A 19,384-nucleotide genomic window follows, 5' to 3' on the forward strand; every position below is an offset into this window, starting at 1 on the left:
TCTCCCATAGACAGGCGAGAAGTGATTATCTCAACGTTTTCCTCGCAACATCATCACTAAAATATCGTCACTGTCGGGCAGAAAACTCGTATCTCCAAGTTTCAAATGTATACGTTTTTGGTAAAGCAATGCCCTGCTTCATCATACAAGACTGTCGCACAAAACTAGTGAAAACAGCCGATCTAGATGTAGATATGCTGTTTTCACTAGTTTAGTACATTTTATAGATGATAAATACAAAACGAACGGTATTGGACATACAAGGTTTCCACCTGACAACGACGATATGCTATAACTATAATGTAGGGGTGCCTCGGATTAAAAAAAAATATTCATGGGGTGCCCTGAGACAAGAACGTTTGGGAACCCCTGATCTATACCAACTCTCAATTCAATTCAATTCAATTCAATTCAATTCAATTTTATTAAAGTGTCAAATCATAACAAGTTATCTCAAGACACTTTACAAAGGCTAAAGAGCCATGAGAGAGAGAGAGAGAGAGGAGAGAGGGAGAAACAAGGGAGAGACAAGGGAAAGACAACAAGGGGCACACGCACACACATACACAGGTCCTGCATACGTATGTACAAGAACGAACGAACGAACGCACACACACACAGGCGCTGCATGCGAGGGGAAGGGGAGGGGAAGGGGAGGTAAGGTCAATCATTTGTCTGGGGACCCCCACCCACCCCAAGGACCACTGGTTGAAAAAGCACTGATCTATAGAAAACCATAGTTTTACCTGTAGAGGTGTGTACTCTCCATTAGCATGACACTGAGGCACAAAGACTCCCACGATAGGATAACCCTCTGGACTAGTGGTCTGGATGCTGTCTCTGTGATGCTCACACTGGCTCTTGTGGCGCACGGGTTCATCTGGAGAGGGAATGATGAAATCCATTTATACCGGGTACACATTATTGGGTATTATTATTTTTTTGACACTTGAACTATTGAAAAATAGCAGATCTACAAGCTCACAGCGCGGCACCAAGCTTTTAGATCTGCTATTTTTGAAAAAAATCGTGAATTTGACTCGAAGTGTCTTTTGAATCCTTCTTAATTTTTCTGAAAAAAAACTATGTTTCTATGTCAGTGGTTCTCAAACTTTTTCATGTGAAGGACCCCCAAAATGATATGTATTTGGCCAAGGATCCTCATCTCAAAATATTGAGTTCCATGGACCTTGTAACACAAAATTTGAGTTACAAACGTTACATAAAATACAATTATTATTCAAAGATTTGCACAAATTTCCCATGACTTTCAAAACATAGCAGATCTACAAGCTCGCGCTGTGAGCTTGTATATCTGCTATTTTTCAATAGTTAAAGCATTCAATAGTTCCAGACCTTTTTAATGATATAATCGGCGACTGGTGTTGATTTACTAACCATTCCCATATTGAGCTATCAAAACTCCACTGCCGGGCTATTTTTGCACAAGACTAAGCAGAATGTTGACCCTTCCGAGGCCTGTGTGTCACCATTGACATCACCGCACATTAACCCATTTAGAACGGGTACACATTTTGTGTATCATTATTTTATGCTTTAACTATTGAAAAATAGCAGATATACAAGCTCACAGCGCGGCACCGAGTGCCGCGCTGCGAGCTTGTAGATCTGCTATTTTTGAAAAATCGTGAAAATTTGAATTTTGACCCGATTCTATAAGTGTCTTTTGAATCCTTCCAAGATTTTTTGAAAAACCCTATGTTTCTATGTCAGCAATCTGGCCAGCCATCGTCAAAGAAAAGGTCCTTTTCACTTAAATGGAGCTCAGTTAGTCTGTTCTTGAGAGACTACTATGTCAGTGGTTCTCAAACCTTTTCATGTGAAGGACCCCCCAAAATGATATTTATTTGGCCACGGAACCCCATCTCAAACTATCTAGTTCCAGGGACAACCCAGAAGCAAAATTTGAGTTACAGACGTTCGCTTTGAAAATACATATATTCAAAGATTTGCACACATTTTCACGACTTTTTCAAAAATAGCAGATCTACAAGCTCGCAGCGCGGCACTCGGTGCCGCGCTGTGAGCTTGTATATCTGCTATTTTTCACTGGTTAAAGCAGTCAATAAGTCTAGGCCTAAATGGGTTAAGGTGCTTGTGTCTGGCCCACATTAAGAGTTGCATCATGGCCGTTGCCTGTTTTGCGCTCAACAACAGCCGCCCGGTCAAAACCCTTCCAAAAAGCAGGGACTCTGCCAAGAGATTTGTCCCAGCGCCAGTCATCATCGCATCATCTGGACTGCGTCACACGAATACAGGAAAACTCTAAAACAAACTCTACCTCATTCTCGCGACCGCGTGTTTCCCAACGAGTCTGTGGCCTTAAGCTAGATGCAGAATAGACCAGAATCTAATCTTTGCTTCTGGGGGTCCCTGGAACAAAATATTTTGCGATAGGGGTCCATCCGTGGAACAAAACATTTTGAGATGGGGGTCCGCGGCCAAAAACACATTTTGGGGGTCCTTAACCACTGATAAGCACATTCTACGAATGTCTTCTAAATCCTAGCAGTTTTCCTGAAAAAAAACATATGTTGCTATCATTGTTTCTCAAACTTTGTCATGTGAAGGACCCCCAGAATGATATGTATTTGGCCACGGACCCCCATCTCAAAATATTTTGTTCCAGGGACCCCCAGAAGCAAGATTTGAGTTTGGTCTATTCTGCATCTAGCTTAAAGCCACAGACCCGTTGGGAAACCTGCGGTCGTGCGAATGAGGTCGAGTTTGTTTTAGGTCGAGTTTTCCTGTTACCCGTCACACAGCTGATTGGCCGTTCTCTTTGGCCAATGGATGCTCAGACTGGCAGCCCGAATACAAATTGGAATCAGGTTGTTTTTATGAAGTCCGAAAAGCAAAAGAAATATAAAACGCATGGGAGCTGATTTAACTCTCCAAAAATAGGAGAGCTCACAACTAGGGATGGTCCGATCAGGTTTTTTGGAACCGATCAGCGAGCACCGATCACAAATGTTTGATCAACCGATACCGATCAATCACTGATCCGATCAAGTTATTATTTATATTTTCTAAATGTTAATGTTTTAACTTTAATTCACTCATGAATTCATTTATATATTTGCCTTATAGTTATTTACCAGCATTACTATGTATTTATTATCATAGCAGTAACTAATTTTTCCTTCAGCGGTGTGGAAATCAATACCCCAAAATGGCCTCAAGTGGGCATACTGAACGGCTGGTTGATTGGATGCACCGATCCGATCGGATCGGTGAATTTACCTTTTGATCTAAACCACCGATTATCGCCGATCACGCTTTGATCGGCCCGATCCGATCCATTGCCGATTGATCGGTAACATCTCTACTCACAACGAGTAACGTCATCGTACGACTCGCAAACCGGGCTTCCGTGTCCGAGTGTCCAGACAGAGACACATCTTTAGAAAGTACCAGATTTGGATCTAATTTCAAACCACACGGTAACCGATGCCTTCACCCTTACAACTACTTCCCTGGGTAACTTTGGTCGCTGCCTCCAACCCAACCCCAACATGGATGTACGGACTTCACCACTTTTCAACCTGTCTTCATATATATTCCTCACTAATGTTCATGATAAAAAAGCACAATTTTTTTCTACTCAGTCTGGGTCTCATAGGAGAGCTATGGGCGGGTCAAATCCATCCACCAGTGACATCATCGTTTGACAGAATACGTTTTTTAAACAATATTTTTAAATCATTTTTTAATATTTGTATTATCGCGAGAGGAATAGCTTCTACTTTAACATCGCAACTTTTCAGGAATAGAAAACCTGCAGTTTCTATTAGCTTGGATTCCCCATTGATGATGTCACTGGTGGATGGATTTGACCCGTCCACAGCTCTCCTATGAGACCCAGACTAGAGTAGGAAAAAGATTGTGCTATTTTATCATGAACTTTAGTGAGGACCTGTTATATGAAGACAGGTTGAAAAGTGGTGAAGTCCTCCTTTAAGCTTAATTAACCCATTTAGGCCTAGAAGTATTGAATGCTTTAACCAGTGAAAAAGTAGCAGATATACAAGCTCACAGCGCGGCACCGAGTGCCGCGCTGCGAGCTTGTAGATCTGCTATTTTTGAAAAAGTTGTGAAAATGTGTGCAAATCTTTGAATATATGCATTTTCAAAGCGAACGTTTGTAACTCAAATTTTGCTTCTGGGGGGTCCCTAGAACTAGATATTTTGAAATGGGGGTCCGTGGCCAAATAAATATCATTTTGGGGGTCCTTGCCATGAAAAGGTTTGAGCACCACTGACATAGTAGTCTCTCAGGAACAGACTAACTGAGCTCCAGTTAAGTGAAAAAGACCTTTTCTTTGACGATGGCTGGCCAGATTGCTGACATATAGAAACATAGTTTTTTTTTCCCAAAAATCTTAGAAGGGTTCAAAAGACACTTATAGAATCGGGTCAAAATTCTAATTTTCACGATTTTTCAAAAATAGCAGATCTACAAGCTCGCAGTGCGGCACTCGGTGCCACGCTGTGAGCAATATTGTAAAATATGTGTAAAATATTGCGTCATAATGTGTTCAGGTACATCTACATCCATTTGGTCCGTAAATCATCGACAAGAGTAAAAACCCCTCATTCTCACCTGGTTCGTTACAGTCCTTGGTTGGTGTACCAGGTGACGTCCTTGTCCCGGTCCTCTCCTGTCCCTGCTGGTCCACACACCAGCAGTGTCCAGTGGAGCTGTGGCACTGCAATACACACGTTCATATTAACAACAACAGCGGCAGCAGCGGCAATAACAACAACGGCAAATGTGTTTGTTTATCTATCCCAGTGGTTCTCAACCTGTGGGTCGAATTATTTTGTGGGGGTCCCTAGATGATTCATTTAATGTGCAACATTGTTTTCTCACTCAACAGTAAACAAACCAACATAAAGTTTAAGTGTATAGAGGGTATTTGCAAGTTTCTAAAGTGACAATTTAAGGAGTAGTTCACCCCCAAAATGACTTTGTTTCTATTGATTACTCACGCCATGTAGACTTGAGTTCAATAATATGTTTTTGTATTTGTCACATTCATCAGACAAAAAAAATAAGTAAATTTGCCCCATTGATTCCGGAAGGGCATCCGGAATCAATGGAGGTGAATTCATTGTAATCAAATGATTGGCTTTGGAATGCGACAAAAAGACAAAAATATTATTAAACTCAAGTCTCCATGGAGTGAGTAATCAATAGAAAAAAAGTCATTTTGGGGGTGAACTACTCCTTTAATACCTCTAAAAAAGAAATTAAACATTGCCAAAATTGTCAAATATTAGTGGCAAAAACTGTGTTGTACAAAATGTAATGCCTCAGCACTTGTGAGGGTGGGGGTCCCCAGTTAAAATATGATTATTTTAACTGTAGTTAAAATATGATTATTTTAACTGTAGTTAAAATATGATTATTTTAACTGTAGTTAAAATATGATTATTTTAACTGTAGTTAAAATATGATTATTTTAACTGTAGTTAAAATATGATTATTTTAACTGGGCTGAAAAGTTTGAGAACCGCTGAACTATCCAACCAAGGGTTGTACCTGTTGAGCTGTGTACTGTCCGTTAGCGTCGCACTGAGGTATGAAGGCTCCTGGACTGGTCTGCACACTGTCTCTGTGGTGCTCACAGTGGGTCTTGTGCACCGGCTCAACTGGAGAGAGGACACATTCAGACGGTCAGTAAGACATAGAATAGAAGAAATAAAACGCGTGATTCCTAAACCCACCAGGATTGAGTTAAGACCCGCCTCGCGGAAACGCGAGGACTTCCAGGAGTGGCTGAAATCCCTGCCTGACACATGGAGGGTGGATAAAGTCATGAAGACTTGTACTTGAGAAAAGCCTGCATTTGCACAATGCACAACTATTAATTTCTCACTACAGTGCTCAAAATAAACTGTGCTAAAAAAAACTTGAAACTGACTGTGCTTAATAAAGGGAAAACTTTGTAACTTTGCTAAAGAGAAAAACGTACTGAGAAAGCTATTAATTTGTCACTACTGTGCTCAAAATAAAAACTCTTACTGATTATCAGTTAAATTGTTATGGTTTGGATATGGCTTTGGGCCTATTATGCTGCGTGTATTATTGTAATGGATCAGTAGGTAGTAGGTACTTTGCACTTGAGCGAGCATGGGCACTTTCATACTTAAGATTATCGAGAGGAGGCGGGTCTTAACTCAATCCTGGTGGGTTTAGGAATCACGCAAATAAAACACGTCGTGAAACGACTGGGGTGGCTGTAGCTCAGGAGGTGGAGCAGGTTGGCCAAAGACCCGTGGGTCGGCGGTTCAAATCCTGGCTCCTCCCGTCAACATGGGCAAGACACTGAACCCCTAGTTGCTCCCGGTGAGCAGGTTGGTGCCTTGCATGGTTCCCTCTGCCATCGGTGTATCAATGTGTGTGTGTGACTGGGTGAATGTAATGCACAATGTAAAGCGCCTTGGATAAAGGCACTATATAAATGCACCATTAAATGATGAATTTCTTCTGCTCTATAATTTCATACCTAGCGATGGAATTTCATATCACGATTATTGTGACAAAATAAATCGTGATTTACGATATTATCGCGATAATCAAAATCGCAGATCTACGTCGCGCTTGTAGATCGGCTATTTTTTGGGCAAAGACATTTGATAGAGAGTGAAAAAAAGACTATCAAGTATGTATATTATAAGTACCTTTTACCAATTATAGAGGGTTTAAGTGGTACCGGATATGCAGCTCGGCAAATAAAAGGTGAATTGATCCCAGTGCATGATGGAGGACGATATCACAATAAATTAAATCTCCACGATACGATTATCATGAGTGTTTTTTATCACGATAAACGATAATATCGCTTATAGTCCCATCCCTATTCATACCCCCAAGTTCCTCCCTCCCCACGCATGCGCGCGCACACACACACACACACACACACACGCACACACACACAGACACACACACACACACACACACACACACACACACACACACACACACACACACACACACACACACACACACCTGTCATGAGACATTCCACGGATACGACCCTGTGACCCGACCAATACACAACAACTCACATTCTATTACACACACACGCGCGCGCGCGCACACACACACAAACACACACACACACACACACACACGGTCTGTTTGGCTTGGCGCAGAGTCTAAGGAATGATAAATGACGAAGGTCAAGGTTTAGCCGGAGAGCCTTGGTGAGCCGTGATGTGTTACACCTGTTGTCAGACTAGGTAGTCCCCCCAGGAATCCGCGGAGAAAAATGCTTTATTCCGCGGAGAACAATCCTGATTCTGCGGAATTCTGTGGTGAACAATTCTTGATTCCGCGGACATTAATAAACAACCTAAAATGACCAGTTATCAAGCTAAAAATGATATAGTTCTAATAATCAAGTAAAACCCTTCATGAAATAGCTACAATTAATTGTAATTAGTGGTTAGAATAATCAAATAATCATTTTTGAGAATAAAAATCTAATATTAAATCTATTATTTTTTTAATTGTTATTGTTTTTAATAATTACTTTCTGTTGCAAAGACTATATTGTCATGCAAATTAACCAATGCCCATAGTAACCACATTTTAGAGGATAGCCTACCTACTACCTAGTATGGGTGTAATATTTATTTATTCTCTTCTGTATTAGCATTGTTATTGCCAGGACCATTATAGAGGCAGAGAGGAACTATAGATCAGGACACAGTTTCTGTCAGGAACGAATGTGGGACCGGACCAATACAGCGTCAGTGCAACTAGCAGGAGGAAGCTAAGCTATTCCCCAGGCTCTGTATGAAGTGGCCACTTGCCAGACCATGTACACATTGTTTTATAATAGTAGTAATGACTACTCCCGCCGCTCTGCTGCCACTCGCGACCGCTATTCCGCGGACGTCAGAAAAGTCCGCGAACGGCCGAGAAATCCGCGGGTGGTCGCGAATTCCGCGAAAAATTCTGCGATCGCGGAATCGCGGATTCCTGGGGGGACTAACTAGGGCATTCACCAAATATTAGAATATTCGAATATCAAAGTCACTATTCGACGTTGTTCACCGAAGTCGAATATTCCCTTTTTTTGTTTGTTTTCTCTTTAAAAAATGTATAGTTTATAAAGCTTGGCTAGATAGGAAGTCATAAGAATGAGTTGTCAATGCCCCTGGTGGATGAATTTGTTAATGCTCTATACCAGGGGTTCTCAAACCTTTTTAGGCTGTGACCCCCAAAATAAACATATTTGAACTGGGGACCCCCACCCTGACAAGCACTTGGAATCATAGGTATTACATTTAATGTGACTCGGTTCCACAGATAAATATTGTGAAAATAGCAGATCTACATGCTCACAACGCCTCGCAACGCGAGGCGTTGTGAGCATGTAGATCGGCTATTTTCACAATGTTCGCCTCTTGCTTACTTAATATTTGCCAATATTGGCCAGTTCGACTATTCGAATACTTTGAGGTCGAATAATTCGAATACTAAAAATCACTATTGGTGAATGCCCTATGTCAAACACATGGGAGTGTGGGTGTTTCATGTCTCACCTGGTCTGTTGCAGTCCGTGGGGGAGGTACCGGGAGTGGTCCTGGTTCCTGCCCTCTCCTGCCCGCTGTTGTCCACGCACCAGCAATGTCCCGTGGAACCGTGGCACTGGATGGGAAAACATAAATACATGAATGATGATGGCATTATTTATTGCGACGTAAGGTCGCAGTTTACTATGAGAAACGTCACAGACATCTATGGGTTTGCCGCTCTGACATCATGCTCTGATGTCGAGGATTCCCTGTGATGCCAGGGGGAACAAATCCCTTTTATGCCCATATATGGAGATATGGAGATCCCTGTGATGCCAGGGGAAGAAATCCCTATTATGCCCATATATGGAGATCCCTGATGTCCACATCACTGTGGCGCAACATCAGATCTACAAGCTCATAACGCGGCGCGAAGCGACGCGTTGTGAGCTTGTAGGGCTGCTGTTTTCACTAGATTGGGTCACATTTCTCTTATGGGTCGTGGGCTAAAAAGTTTGGGAAACACCGATTTATGAGAATCAAGATATCAAGGAGAATAACAAGGATCAACTGTTTGAAAGTGGTTAAATAACAAGAATTGACACAGTCAATGTATATGCTGATGAAATGGTGGGTTAAAAAGGCAGGGACTTTGAACAGTCTGTGTACAATGAGTGAGGGCCGAACAAAGCAATACAATTAGAGAGTAAACAAATGTTTTAGATTATGTTTAACATAAGTGTGGAGAATTAAGAAGAATCGTTGAGTGCACTGTTTGAGGACTGTGTGAAGGGCGGCATGTGTACAGTTGTTACGGTTGAAAGTGGTTAAAGGGGAAGACCACCCATTTTCAATATTGAAATATGTCATTAATATACCTTAGAGGAGTTGTGTGGAAATAGAAAAAAAAAGTTCCCCCCTTCTGTGTTTCCTAGAACTGGAGGATTGATTTTGGGGTTTGTATTGTAAACTAGACCAGGTCAACCTGGTTGTGCCAGACCCCCTGTCTGTCATCATCATTTATGACATCATGCCTTTTGTAGGCATGTCATCATCATGTCATCATCATATATACCCTTTATATAGAAAACCCGGACAGACATTTGCTTATGTAGGCCTACCCATTTCATGGGTCTGGCAATTACAATGTGTGATGTCATCAAGTTGTAATTTACAATACAAACCCCAAAATCAATCCTCCAGTTCTAGGCAACACAGAAGGGGGGGAACTTTTTTTCTATTTCCACACAGCTCCTCTAAGGTATATTAATGACATAGTTCAATATTGAAAATGGGTGGTCTTCCCCTTTAAATAAAAAAGGTAGGCAACAGCTGCTGACCTGCAGTGGTCTGTACTGGCCCACGTCGTCGCACTGAGGCACGAAGGCTCCGACTATGGGATATCCCTCTGGACTAGTGGTCTGGACGCTGTCTCGGTGATGCTCACAGCGGCTCCTGGGACGCACCGTTTGATCTGGAGGAGAGAAGTATAAACATCACCAGACAATTAGGCAGGCATTAAGGGCTTTGCACACAGGCGTGAATTTCAACCATTGCGTTTTTTCGTTTTTTTTTTTTTTCCGTTTGCTGCATGATTAAAACGCATTGGATTTGGTGTGCAAGGCTGTGCGGAATCCACACTGCAGATCCGAAGAGGAGTCATAAGTCAGGAGTCAATGAGTTTTTACCGCATGCGACAAGACGCACAAATCGAACTGGGTTCGATCTGGAAAAAAAAACGCACTGCCGCAGCCACCTGCCGCATGGCAAATTCGGAGCCGGTGTGCATGAGGTCATAGAGAATCATAGTTTTCTTTAAAAAAATGGAATCGTCCGTTTTTTCGGTGCGAGAAAAAAGCGCGTTTGTGTGCAAAGGGCGTCGCTTTGTTTTGTTTCCCCCCGTTTGTTTCCCCAATCCCTATTAAAATGCTCGAGTTGTGATAGAAAAATATTAATATCCAGTCAGGGTGAAGTCAACCATTTATTGAAGAAGATTCATCAGCATCAGAGAAACAGCATACAGCATACACAGCATCAGAGAGCTCTGGCCTGCTGGCCAGAGCTTTGCCCTGTTGGGCAGAAGATTCCCTCTGTTCCATTATCATACAGTTCTTATAGTCCATTCTGACAGAGATGCTATTCTAAACATGTTCTTATAAGGATGTGTACTAAAGATAAGGACAACATACAAATAGGTACACACGGCACAGATTTGCTGACAGAGTGAGAGAGCATGGATGGGGGGAGAGAACTCAGCTGTTAGAAAGACAGTTGAGTTGGATTAGCATGTGCACTTTGAAGGCTAGTTGACCGTTCATTCAATGAGATTGAATGGAAGGAAAACAAGTATATACACACTATATAAATATTTTCTACCACATTCCATTCTTTTTTTTGTGAATGAATAAATCTATTCATTTACATACAACAGGATATTTATAGAGTGCCAAATCAATAGACCTTTCAGACAATTACATGTTGATATAGCAATGTAAATAATTAGCCTAGTGTAGTCTTGCCAGTCGCTACGAGTTGGACTAAAAGATGCATATACCTAACGAATTTTCCAAAAGCAAAACTACTTATATAATTTTTATTGTTGATTCGTCACCTTTACAACAAGGTGCAGCTTGTAAGCATCATGCATCCGAGGCATGAGCTACACAGCCAAACGTGTGGGTAGCGCCAACCTAAATTTTGCCAAAATGGCTTGCAATGCTGTCTGCTGGCATTTACTATCGTTTTGGGCTTCCCTGACACTGAGCTTAAAATTAACAAAGTGTAAAAATGGCCAATATGTGTTGTTTTTTTCTTTTCCGTATTACTGTGGGAGAGTGCAATCATTCAGTGCACCAAGCAACAAAGGTGAACACCAAAAGAACAGTATTGCAGGCCTGCCAGGCCATTTTTGGAGGGGCGCTACACAAACTTTTGGCTGTGTTGCTCATGCTACGAATGCCAGATCCTTACAAGCTGTACCGCATTGTAAAGGTGACAAATCAACGATAACAATGATATCAAACACAATACAAATTGGTATTATTAAAGGGGAGATATAATGGACCGAAGTCAAGTTTCCTTTCCTTTTGTGTTTATTTTGGGCGTGGGTAGAACTTGACCATGGTTCTCACCTGGTTTGTCGCAGGCGGTGGGTGGCGTGCCGGGTGGTGTCCTGGTACCCGTCCTCTCCTGGCCAGCGTTGTCCACGCACCAGCAATGTCCCGTGGAGCCATGGCACTGCAATACATTATTAATCATTACAGTGTGTACACAATACATACTTACGTATATATTTGGGCATTAACGAAAAAGTCGACAAGTAGACTGAGTCGACTTCATTACACAAGTCGAACTCCCACCAGAGAAAGTCGAAGTTAAAAAAAAAATATATCCTTTGTATTTCTTTCTATCATTATTTTTGCTCCATGTGTGCGTCTGTACAGCATTCAAACAGTAGGATTTGCTTATTGTCAAGGACGGAATGATCCAATATTACAGTGCTACATTACATTTGGTATAACATGGTTCTATTGTGAAAATAGCAGATCTACATGCTCACAACGCCTCGCATGTAGATCGGCTATTTTCACAATTTCTGCCTCTATATATTTGACAATTTAGACAATGTTTAATTTGCCATTTTAGAGGTATTAAAAAGTCCTTAAATTGGCACTTTAGAAATGTGAAGATACCCTCTATATACAGTATACTTAAACTCTATGTTGGTTTGTTTACAGTTGAGTGAGAAAACAATGTTGCACATTGAGTTAATCATCTGGGGACCCCCCAAAATAATTGGGGGGTCGTGTGTGATGTGATGATGATGTCATCAAACGATAAAGTCGACTTCAACTCAACTTTTTACTCGACTTGCAAAAATCACAAGTCGTCATGCCCTAGTCTGAACTAACCTGTAAAGGTCTGTACTGTCCCTCTTCATCACATTGGGGTATGAAGGCTCCTGGGCTGCTGCTCTGAGCACTGTCTCTGAAGTGTTCACAGTGGGTCTTGGGTCTTGGCTCTGGTTCGTCTGGAGAGAGGAAAGACAAACACACACACAACGTTATTAACGCAACATTCATGTTCTTCTAATGGGTTAGAGGGATATTCCACTTTCAACAGGGAAACACCTTATGGGCTTTTCTCCACATACACACCCATTGTAACTTCAAACTCCATTTTAACCATGATAGATTCATTAAAACACCCAGGTATGTCATGGAAAGAGGGCAATTGTATTTCTTTCACCATAGTAAAAACGGCATACCTGGTCTGGAGAGGGCACTTTTTTACAGACAGATAAAAGGGCAGGGGCTCAAGCCCCCTTTGATGTCTATGAGTGTACATGCCTGACAGTAACGCCGCAACAACCAAACATGGCTTCATTCTCACCTGGTTTATCGCAGTCTGTGGCTGGTGTACCAGGTGTCGTCCTGGTTCCTGGTCTCTCCTGCCCCCTATTGTCCACACACCAGCAATGTCCAGAGGAACCATGACACTGCAGCGCAAGAAAGACACAATGATTGCGGCCGTAAGGTCGCAGTTTAGTATCAAAACCTCCACCGGCCGTCCGTCCGTCCGTCCGTCCGTCGGTCACACGTCACACCTTTGCCCTGCTCATATCTCCGCATCAGTATGACATCACACTGCTGACATCAGTATGACATCACACCGTACACAAATGACCCTTATATAAGACCGGCAAGAAACAGTGGTCTAAAACAGTGGTTGCTATGGTAACCAGTTGGTTGCTAAGGTAAAAAACATGGTTGCTATGGTAAACAGTTGGTTGCTAGGGTAAACAGTTGGTTGCTAGGGTAAAAAAACATGGTTGCTGTGGTAAACAGTTGGTTGCTAGGGTAAACAGTTGGTTGCTAAGGTAAAAAACATGGTTGCTATGGTAAACAGTTGGTTAGTAGGGTAAACAGTTGGTTGCTAGGGTAAAAAACCATGGTTGCTATGGTAAACAGTTGGTTGCTAAGGTAAAAAAACATGGTTGCTATGGTAAACAGTTGGTTGCTAGGGTAAACAGTTGGTTGCTAAGGTAAAAAAATGGTTGCTATGGTAAACAGTTGGTTGGAGATGATAAGCGACCGTTGGCTTATCTCCCGATTAGGGAGTCTTACTGGTACATAAACTTGTCATATATGTATACGCGGCACCGAGTGCAGCGCTGGGAGCTTGTAGATCTGCTATTTCTTTTAAATCGTGAAAATGTGTGCAAGTCTTTGAATATATTTGACCCGATCTTTGATCCGACTTCTAAATCCTTCCTCTAAATCAGTGGTTCTCAAACTTTTTTCATGTCAAGGACCCCCCAAAATTACATTTATTTGGCCGCAGACTCTCGTCTCAAAATATGTTGTTCCAGGGACCCCCCAGAAGCAGAGATTTGAGTTACAAAAGTTTGCTATGAAAACTATATTGCACACATTTTCACGATTTTTCAAAAATAGCAGATCTACAAGCTTGCAGTGTGGCACTTGGTGAGCTTGTATATCTGCTATTATTTTTCAATAGTTAAATGGTCATTTCATGAACACATAGTACAAGACTTGACTTTGACCTCTAAGGAACAATTGCTGTATTGACTTTGACCTCTAAGGACCTTCCAGGAAGAGTGCTCATGTGCGCCTTGCGGTGACACGCTTCCTAGTTTCTTCTTTTTTTTTTCGCACTGATTTTTGACACAGCACTATTAGGTTGTTAGTGTTGGTAGTTTCTGAGTATTTTTGCTTTGTTTAACATTGACAGTGAGATACTTGTTTGCACTAACTAGCATTGACTGCTATGGTCTCTTTTGCAAGACACTTTATGTATATATTCTTATATATTATTCGCCCCCTCTATTGATGCACCTTCTCCTTATTGGTACTGTACTGCTCTTGTCTTTGTTTTGTTTTTTTCCCCCTCTTATCTATCTTTCTTACGTCTCTGTAACTTTGTAAATAACTGTATACTGCTGTGCTACTACTGGACAACTAAATTTCCCCCTTGGGATAATAAAGGTATCTATCTATCTATCTAAGACACTGACCTGTAGGGGGATGTACTGTCCCTCAGCATCACACTGAGGTACGAAGGCTCCGACTACAGGGAAAGGCTCAGGGCCGCTGTCTCTGTGATGCTCACAGTGGGTCTTGGGTCGTGTTGGTTCACCTGCCGGGACAACAACGGAGAAATAATGAACAACATGCGACAATTTGAAAACGCCACGCATTCTGCTTTCTCACACACGGTTGTAGAACGGCGCACTGCGTCAACATGCTCCTCCTGGATACAAAAATGCATTTGGAAAGTCTACAAATGTACAGAGAGTGAGAATGCCTCCGTAAAGATGGGGTGCCATGTTTTTTCCCCCCCTCTAAAACATGAATATCAGCTATTATGATTACACTAGGAGGAAGATGTCTTCCAAAAAAGTGTACAGAAAGAGTTAAAATTTGGTTTTTATTCATTAAGTATGCCTGGTTGTCATGGTGGGTGGTGACCCAGCTGAAGTTAGCCACACCCACAGTGTTGGGTGAATGGTAAAAGGGGAGGGGATGATTATATGATGTCATGTGTTTTTGGATCGGCACTTTTGACCCACAAGGTGTCAGCCTCCAGGAAGAAACCCCAAATACAAAGGGAACATATACTTGCTCATAACAACCACACCAGGGGGTCTAATGAAGTACTGTCAACCTCCTAGACACATGAAAATATAAATATTATTGCGACCGTCAGGTCGCAGTTACTATCAAAACCTCGACCAGCTGTCCGTCTGCCAGTCTGTCAGTCAGTCAGTCTGTCACACGTCACACTTTTGCCGTGCTCATACCTCCGCAACCGTTGCCCCGATCCATGCCATATTTGCACACACACAATTCTCACATGGCCCCTTCTAGCGCCACCATGAGGCCGATTCTTGCAAAACACTGCTCCTAAACTGTCCCATATAGCGCCTCCATCAGGCCGGACACTGCTCATACACATTTTGGCCTAAAATCACGCTGCAACCTGACGGTCGCTTATCTCCCGATTAGGGAGTCTTACTGGTAATAATACTGTAGTTTACTTACCATCCTGCACGGTACAGTAGAAGCCATCACCATGGTACCCAGGCTGGCACTGACACTGGAAGGATCCCAGGCCGTTGGTACAGCTGGCATGGGCGTGGCAGGGAGAGGAGCGACATTCATCCACATCTGGAAAACAAACCGCCCAACGTGTTATGAACAGAAGCTGACAGAATATTCAAAAGGAATACATGAATAATGGGCAAAGGGAGATGTGCATGTGATCACTTTAATGTAGCAAGCTGGGTTTGGACCTAAATCCAAGTTCTCACGTTTGCAAAGTGGCTAATTCAGAGAAATGGCCAAAGTGTGAATATGGTAGAACAAAGTGGGGTCCCCGGCTAAATTATTGATAGTAATCTAGTAACCCAATGGACCTTTACAGGCCTGTAACTCTGAGAGTGTAAAATCAGTTTGAGTCCTTGCGAAAAAAGGTTGAGAATCTCAGCGGTAGATTGTAGCATTTCTTGAACTGTGGTGTTCAAGAAATGCTACAATCTGCAGGCAGATGTGAAAGAGAGAGGTCACAGCTTTGACTATCTGCCGAACATTGACCAGGGGTGAGAGCTGCCACGGTCCCAGGTAGGGCTGTCACAATTATTACATAATCGTCTAATCGCAATTATTTGACATAATCACGATTATTTGACATAATCGCGATTATTTGACATAATCGCGATTATTTGACATAATCGCGATTATTTCATTATTGTCATAATCGTTTCCATGTTGAAAAATGTTCATAGATTTCTTTCAAAGTCAAACATAGTGGAAATAGCAGATCTACAAGCTCACTTGCTTGTAGATCGGCTATTTCTGCCATCAATGTTCTTTTTTAAGTATAAGTTGTCAAATATGTCAGTCATTTCTTTGTATATTTAGGTCATGTGTCATATCTGCCATGTGCAATTTCAAAGCCTAAAAGCCAAACAGAAATGTAATTGCCAACGACAAAAACACAATTAAATCGTTGATCGCAATTATTTGAGCGACGATGAATCGTCATGTAAAATGTCATAATGGTGACAGCCCTAGTCCCAGGTCTTAGTTGGTGGCGGGTGAGGTAGTAATTTACCAGCGCTTGGCTGGTGGCTTAGGGAAAGTTCAGGAGCTGAAGGGAAGCTATTACATTACACTGAGTTATTACAGAGAAAGAGGCTATAAGTCATGCCGATGGGGTAAGAGCAGGACATGCTTGCGTTATGCATCACACACGTACACACACACGCACGCACAGTCGCACACCCACACAAACACACTCAAAAGCAGAGCCAAGCCAGGACCGTGGAACAACATGCAAACACTCACACTCACACTCACTCACGCACGCACGCATGCACGCACGCACGCACAGTAAAGTAACTAAGAACTTTTATTTAAGTAATGTACTTAAGTACAATTCTGAGGTATTTGTACTTTACTTGAGTATTTCCAATATCCAATACTTTTACTTCGCTCCACTACATCTTGGATCCAAATGTTGTACTTTTAATCCACTACATTCATTTGAAAACTTTAGTTACTAGTTACTTTGCAGATATATATTACAAAACATACATAAACCACTTTAGCCCTATTTTATACTTTGGCTATTTGAAATTTAGCCGATCTACAAGCTCACAGAGCTTGTCGATCTGCTATTTTCAAACAGTTTGTTCTTTTACTTTTGGTACTTTAAGTACATTTTGATACCAGTACTTTTTTTTAACTTTTACTCAAGTACATTTTTATTTCCAGACTATTACTTGTAAGGGTGCCCTCACACCAAAATACCTAGAGTGGAATCCGCCAATGCATTTCAATGAGAATGGAGCGGTTTCATGCCAGTAGAGGATTTCCGCAAAAAACACTCAATTCTCATTGAAATGCATTGGCGGATTCCACTCTAGGTATTTTGGTGTGAGGGCACCCTAACAACATTTCAACATTGCAGTGTTGATACTTTTACTTAAGTAGAACATGTGAGTACTTTTTACACACACACACACACGCATGCACGCACGCACTTACCCACGCACGCACGCACTTACGCACGCACGCACGCGCGCCTTTGCGCGCGTGCAAGACACCAGTCATGTTGCCATACCTTAGCAACAGGCATGCTACATTTATTTTAAGAAGTACATTTTATTTCCCCCCCCCCCCCCCCCCCCCCGTTTCTACGGTTTCTTGGGCTGGATATGGCAGCCTGGAACGGTTGTTCGAGTGCAGCTAAACATGGCATGTTAGTAAACCTGCCACAATTAACAATAATGCATTGCACCTGTGCAGCTGACCTGCAGAACCTGGGAATATACCATTCTGTCAAGATGTGGAGAATAAAAGTGTGGAGAATATAATTATAATACCTTGTTAAAGTGACCATTTTGTTACATTTTGCATTTGTAGTTATTACTAACTGAACTTTTATTTTCCCCCCTGGACCCAGGGTATGGCAGCTGCATACCCTTGCCATACCCAATAGACCGTTTGTCAGCCTTCTGATTGGTCCCTGAGACTCCCTGACTGGCCAACCAGAAAAAATCATTCACTTTTTGCTATCGGGGGTGGAGTTTGTGCAGTGGAGAATGTTGCTTCAGGCTTTCAAAAACTGTCCGCACTGCGCGACACGGAGATCGGCCGGTACGGTGATAGCGACGGCAAGCGTCAAGCGATCTCGCTCATCATAACGAATAAGCTTCAACAAACTAGTTCACATGTACCTTATCAATGGTCTAAGAGTCACGATTGGGTACATATAATTTAAATGGGCAGAATTACGAAAAGCCAGCCTATTATGTGAGGAGAAACATTCTCTCTGTCCTCTTCCTAGTACCCAAGATGCAATGCGCTTCTCTTTCTACCTCTGATCCAGAGGATTAAACTAATTAAAACATTTATTTTTCGGGGGAAAACTACTGTTTTGCTATGTAATTACTGTACCTTTTTCTTCCCTTTTTATTAATATCACGTAGATGTGTTTTTTGTGGTACTTTATATAGCTGTAATGAGGCTATGAAGGGAAAAAAAATCGCATCCACTACCACTATAAAAGAATCTGCAAAGAGGATTCTGTCCCACTGGGATTAAACAAATTAAAACATATATTTTCGGGTAAATCCCCTGTTTTGCAATGTAACTACTGTACCTTTGTCTTCCCTTTTTATTAATATCACCTAGGTGTTTTTCCTTTGGTACTTTATATAGCTGTAATGAGGCTATGAAGGGGAAAAAAAATCCCATCCACTTCCACTATAAAAACAATCTGCCCAGGGTTAATGTCCCATCATAGTAACAGGGCAGAATGGGGCGGGATTTGCAAAAGGGTTTATTGACGCCCCTGCCTCTCTCTCTCTCTCTCTCAACCCCTCTCCCCTCTCTTTTCTGACTTGCAGCTGTGCACCGATGATGTGTGTGTGTGTGTGTGTGTGTGTGTGTGTGTGTGTGTGTGTGTGTGTGTGTGTGTGTGTGTGCGCGCGCGCGCGCACACGTGCGTGCATGCACATGGAAGGAATCATCTGCCTCCCTGAGGACGGAGATGCACAACAGAGCTCTTACAGAGCTTTTTAATAGAGCAGGGGTCTTCAACAGGGGGTCAGGGAAACCCTAGGGGTCCTCAGAGTTACTACAGGGGGTCCTCCAAATCTGTGTGTGATAGAAACCTTTTTTTTTTCTCCGCCAAAAATAGCACATCTACAAGCTCACAACGCCTATTTTTGGCAAAGAGCTTTGGTGTAGAGGGGAAAAAGAGCAGACTAAGTACAGAGTAAAAGTGCTCGTCATGGTGGGGG

The 19,384-nt window shown here is 42.2% G+C and overlaps 1 protein-coding gene across 1 annotated transcript in view; it reads right to left on the reverse strand.

Annotated features, from left to right (window-relative positions):
- Positions 1–19,384, reverse strand: part of nid2a (nidogen 2a (osteonidogen)) — a 99,126-nt gene that overhangs the window by 22,976 nt on the left and 56,766 nt on the right. The window contains exons 17-26 of the mRNA XM_080720865.1: positions 15,618–15,743; positions 14,591–14,712; positions 12,946–13,051; positions 12,465–12,583; positions 11,685–11,790; positions 9,894–10,027; positions 8,581–8,686; positions 5,567–5,676; positions 4,625–4,730; positions 747–880 (exon numbers count right to left, since the gene is read on the reverse strand). Coding sequence (XP_080576991.1) covers positions 747–880; positions 4,625–4,730; positions 5,567–5,676; positions 8,581–8,686; positions 9,894–10,027; positions 11,685–11,790; positions 12,465–12,583; positions 12,946–13,051; positions 14,591–14,712; positions 15,618–15,743 — 1,169 coding nt within the window. The remainder of the gene's footprint in view (positions 1–746; positions 881–4,624; positions 4,731–5,566; positions 5,677–8,580; positions 8,687–9,893; positions 10,028–11,684; positions 11,791–12,464; positions 12,584–12,945; positions 13,052–14,590; positions 14,713–15,617; positions 15,744–19,384) is intronic.

The sequence above is a fragment of the Nannobrachium achirus genome (genome assembly GCF_963921795.1).
Source record: "Nannobrachium achirus genome assembly, chromosome: 24".
NCBI lineage: Eukaryota > Metazoa > Chordata > Actinopteri > Myctophiformes > Myctophidae > Nannobrachium > Nannobrachium achirus.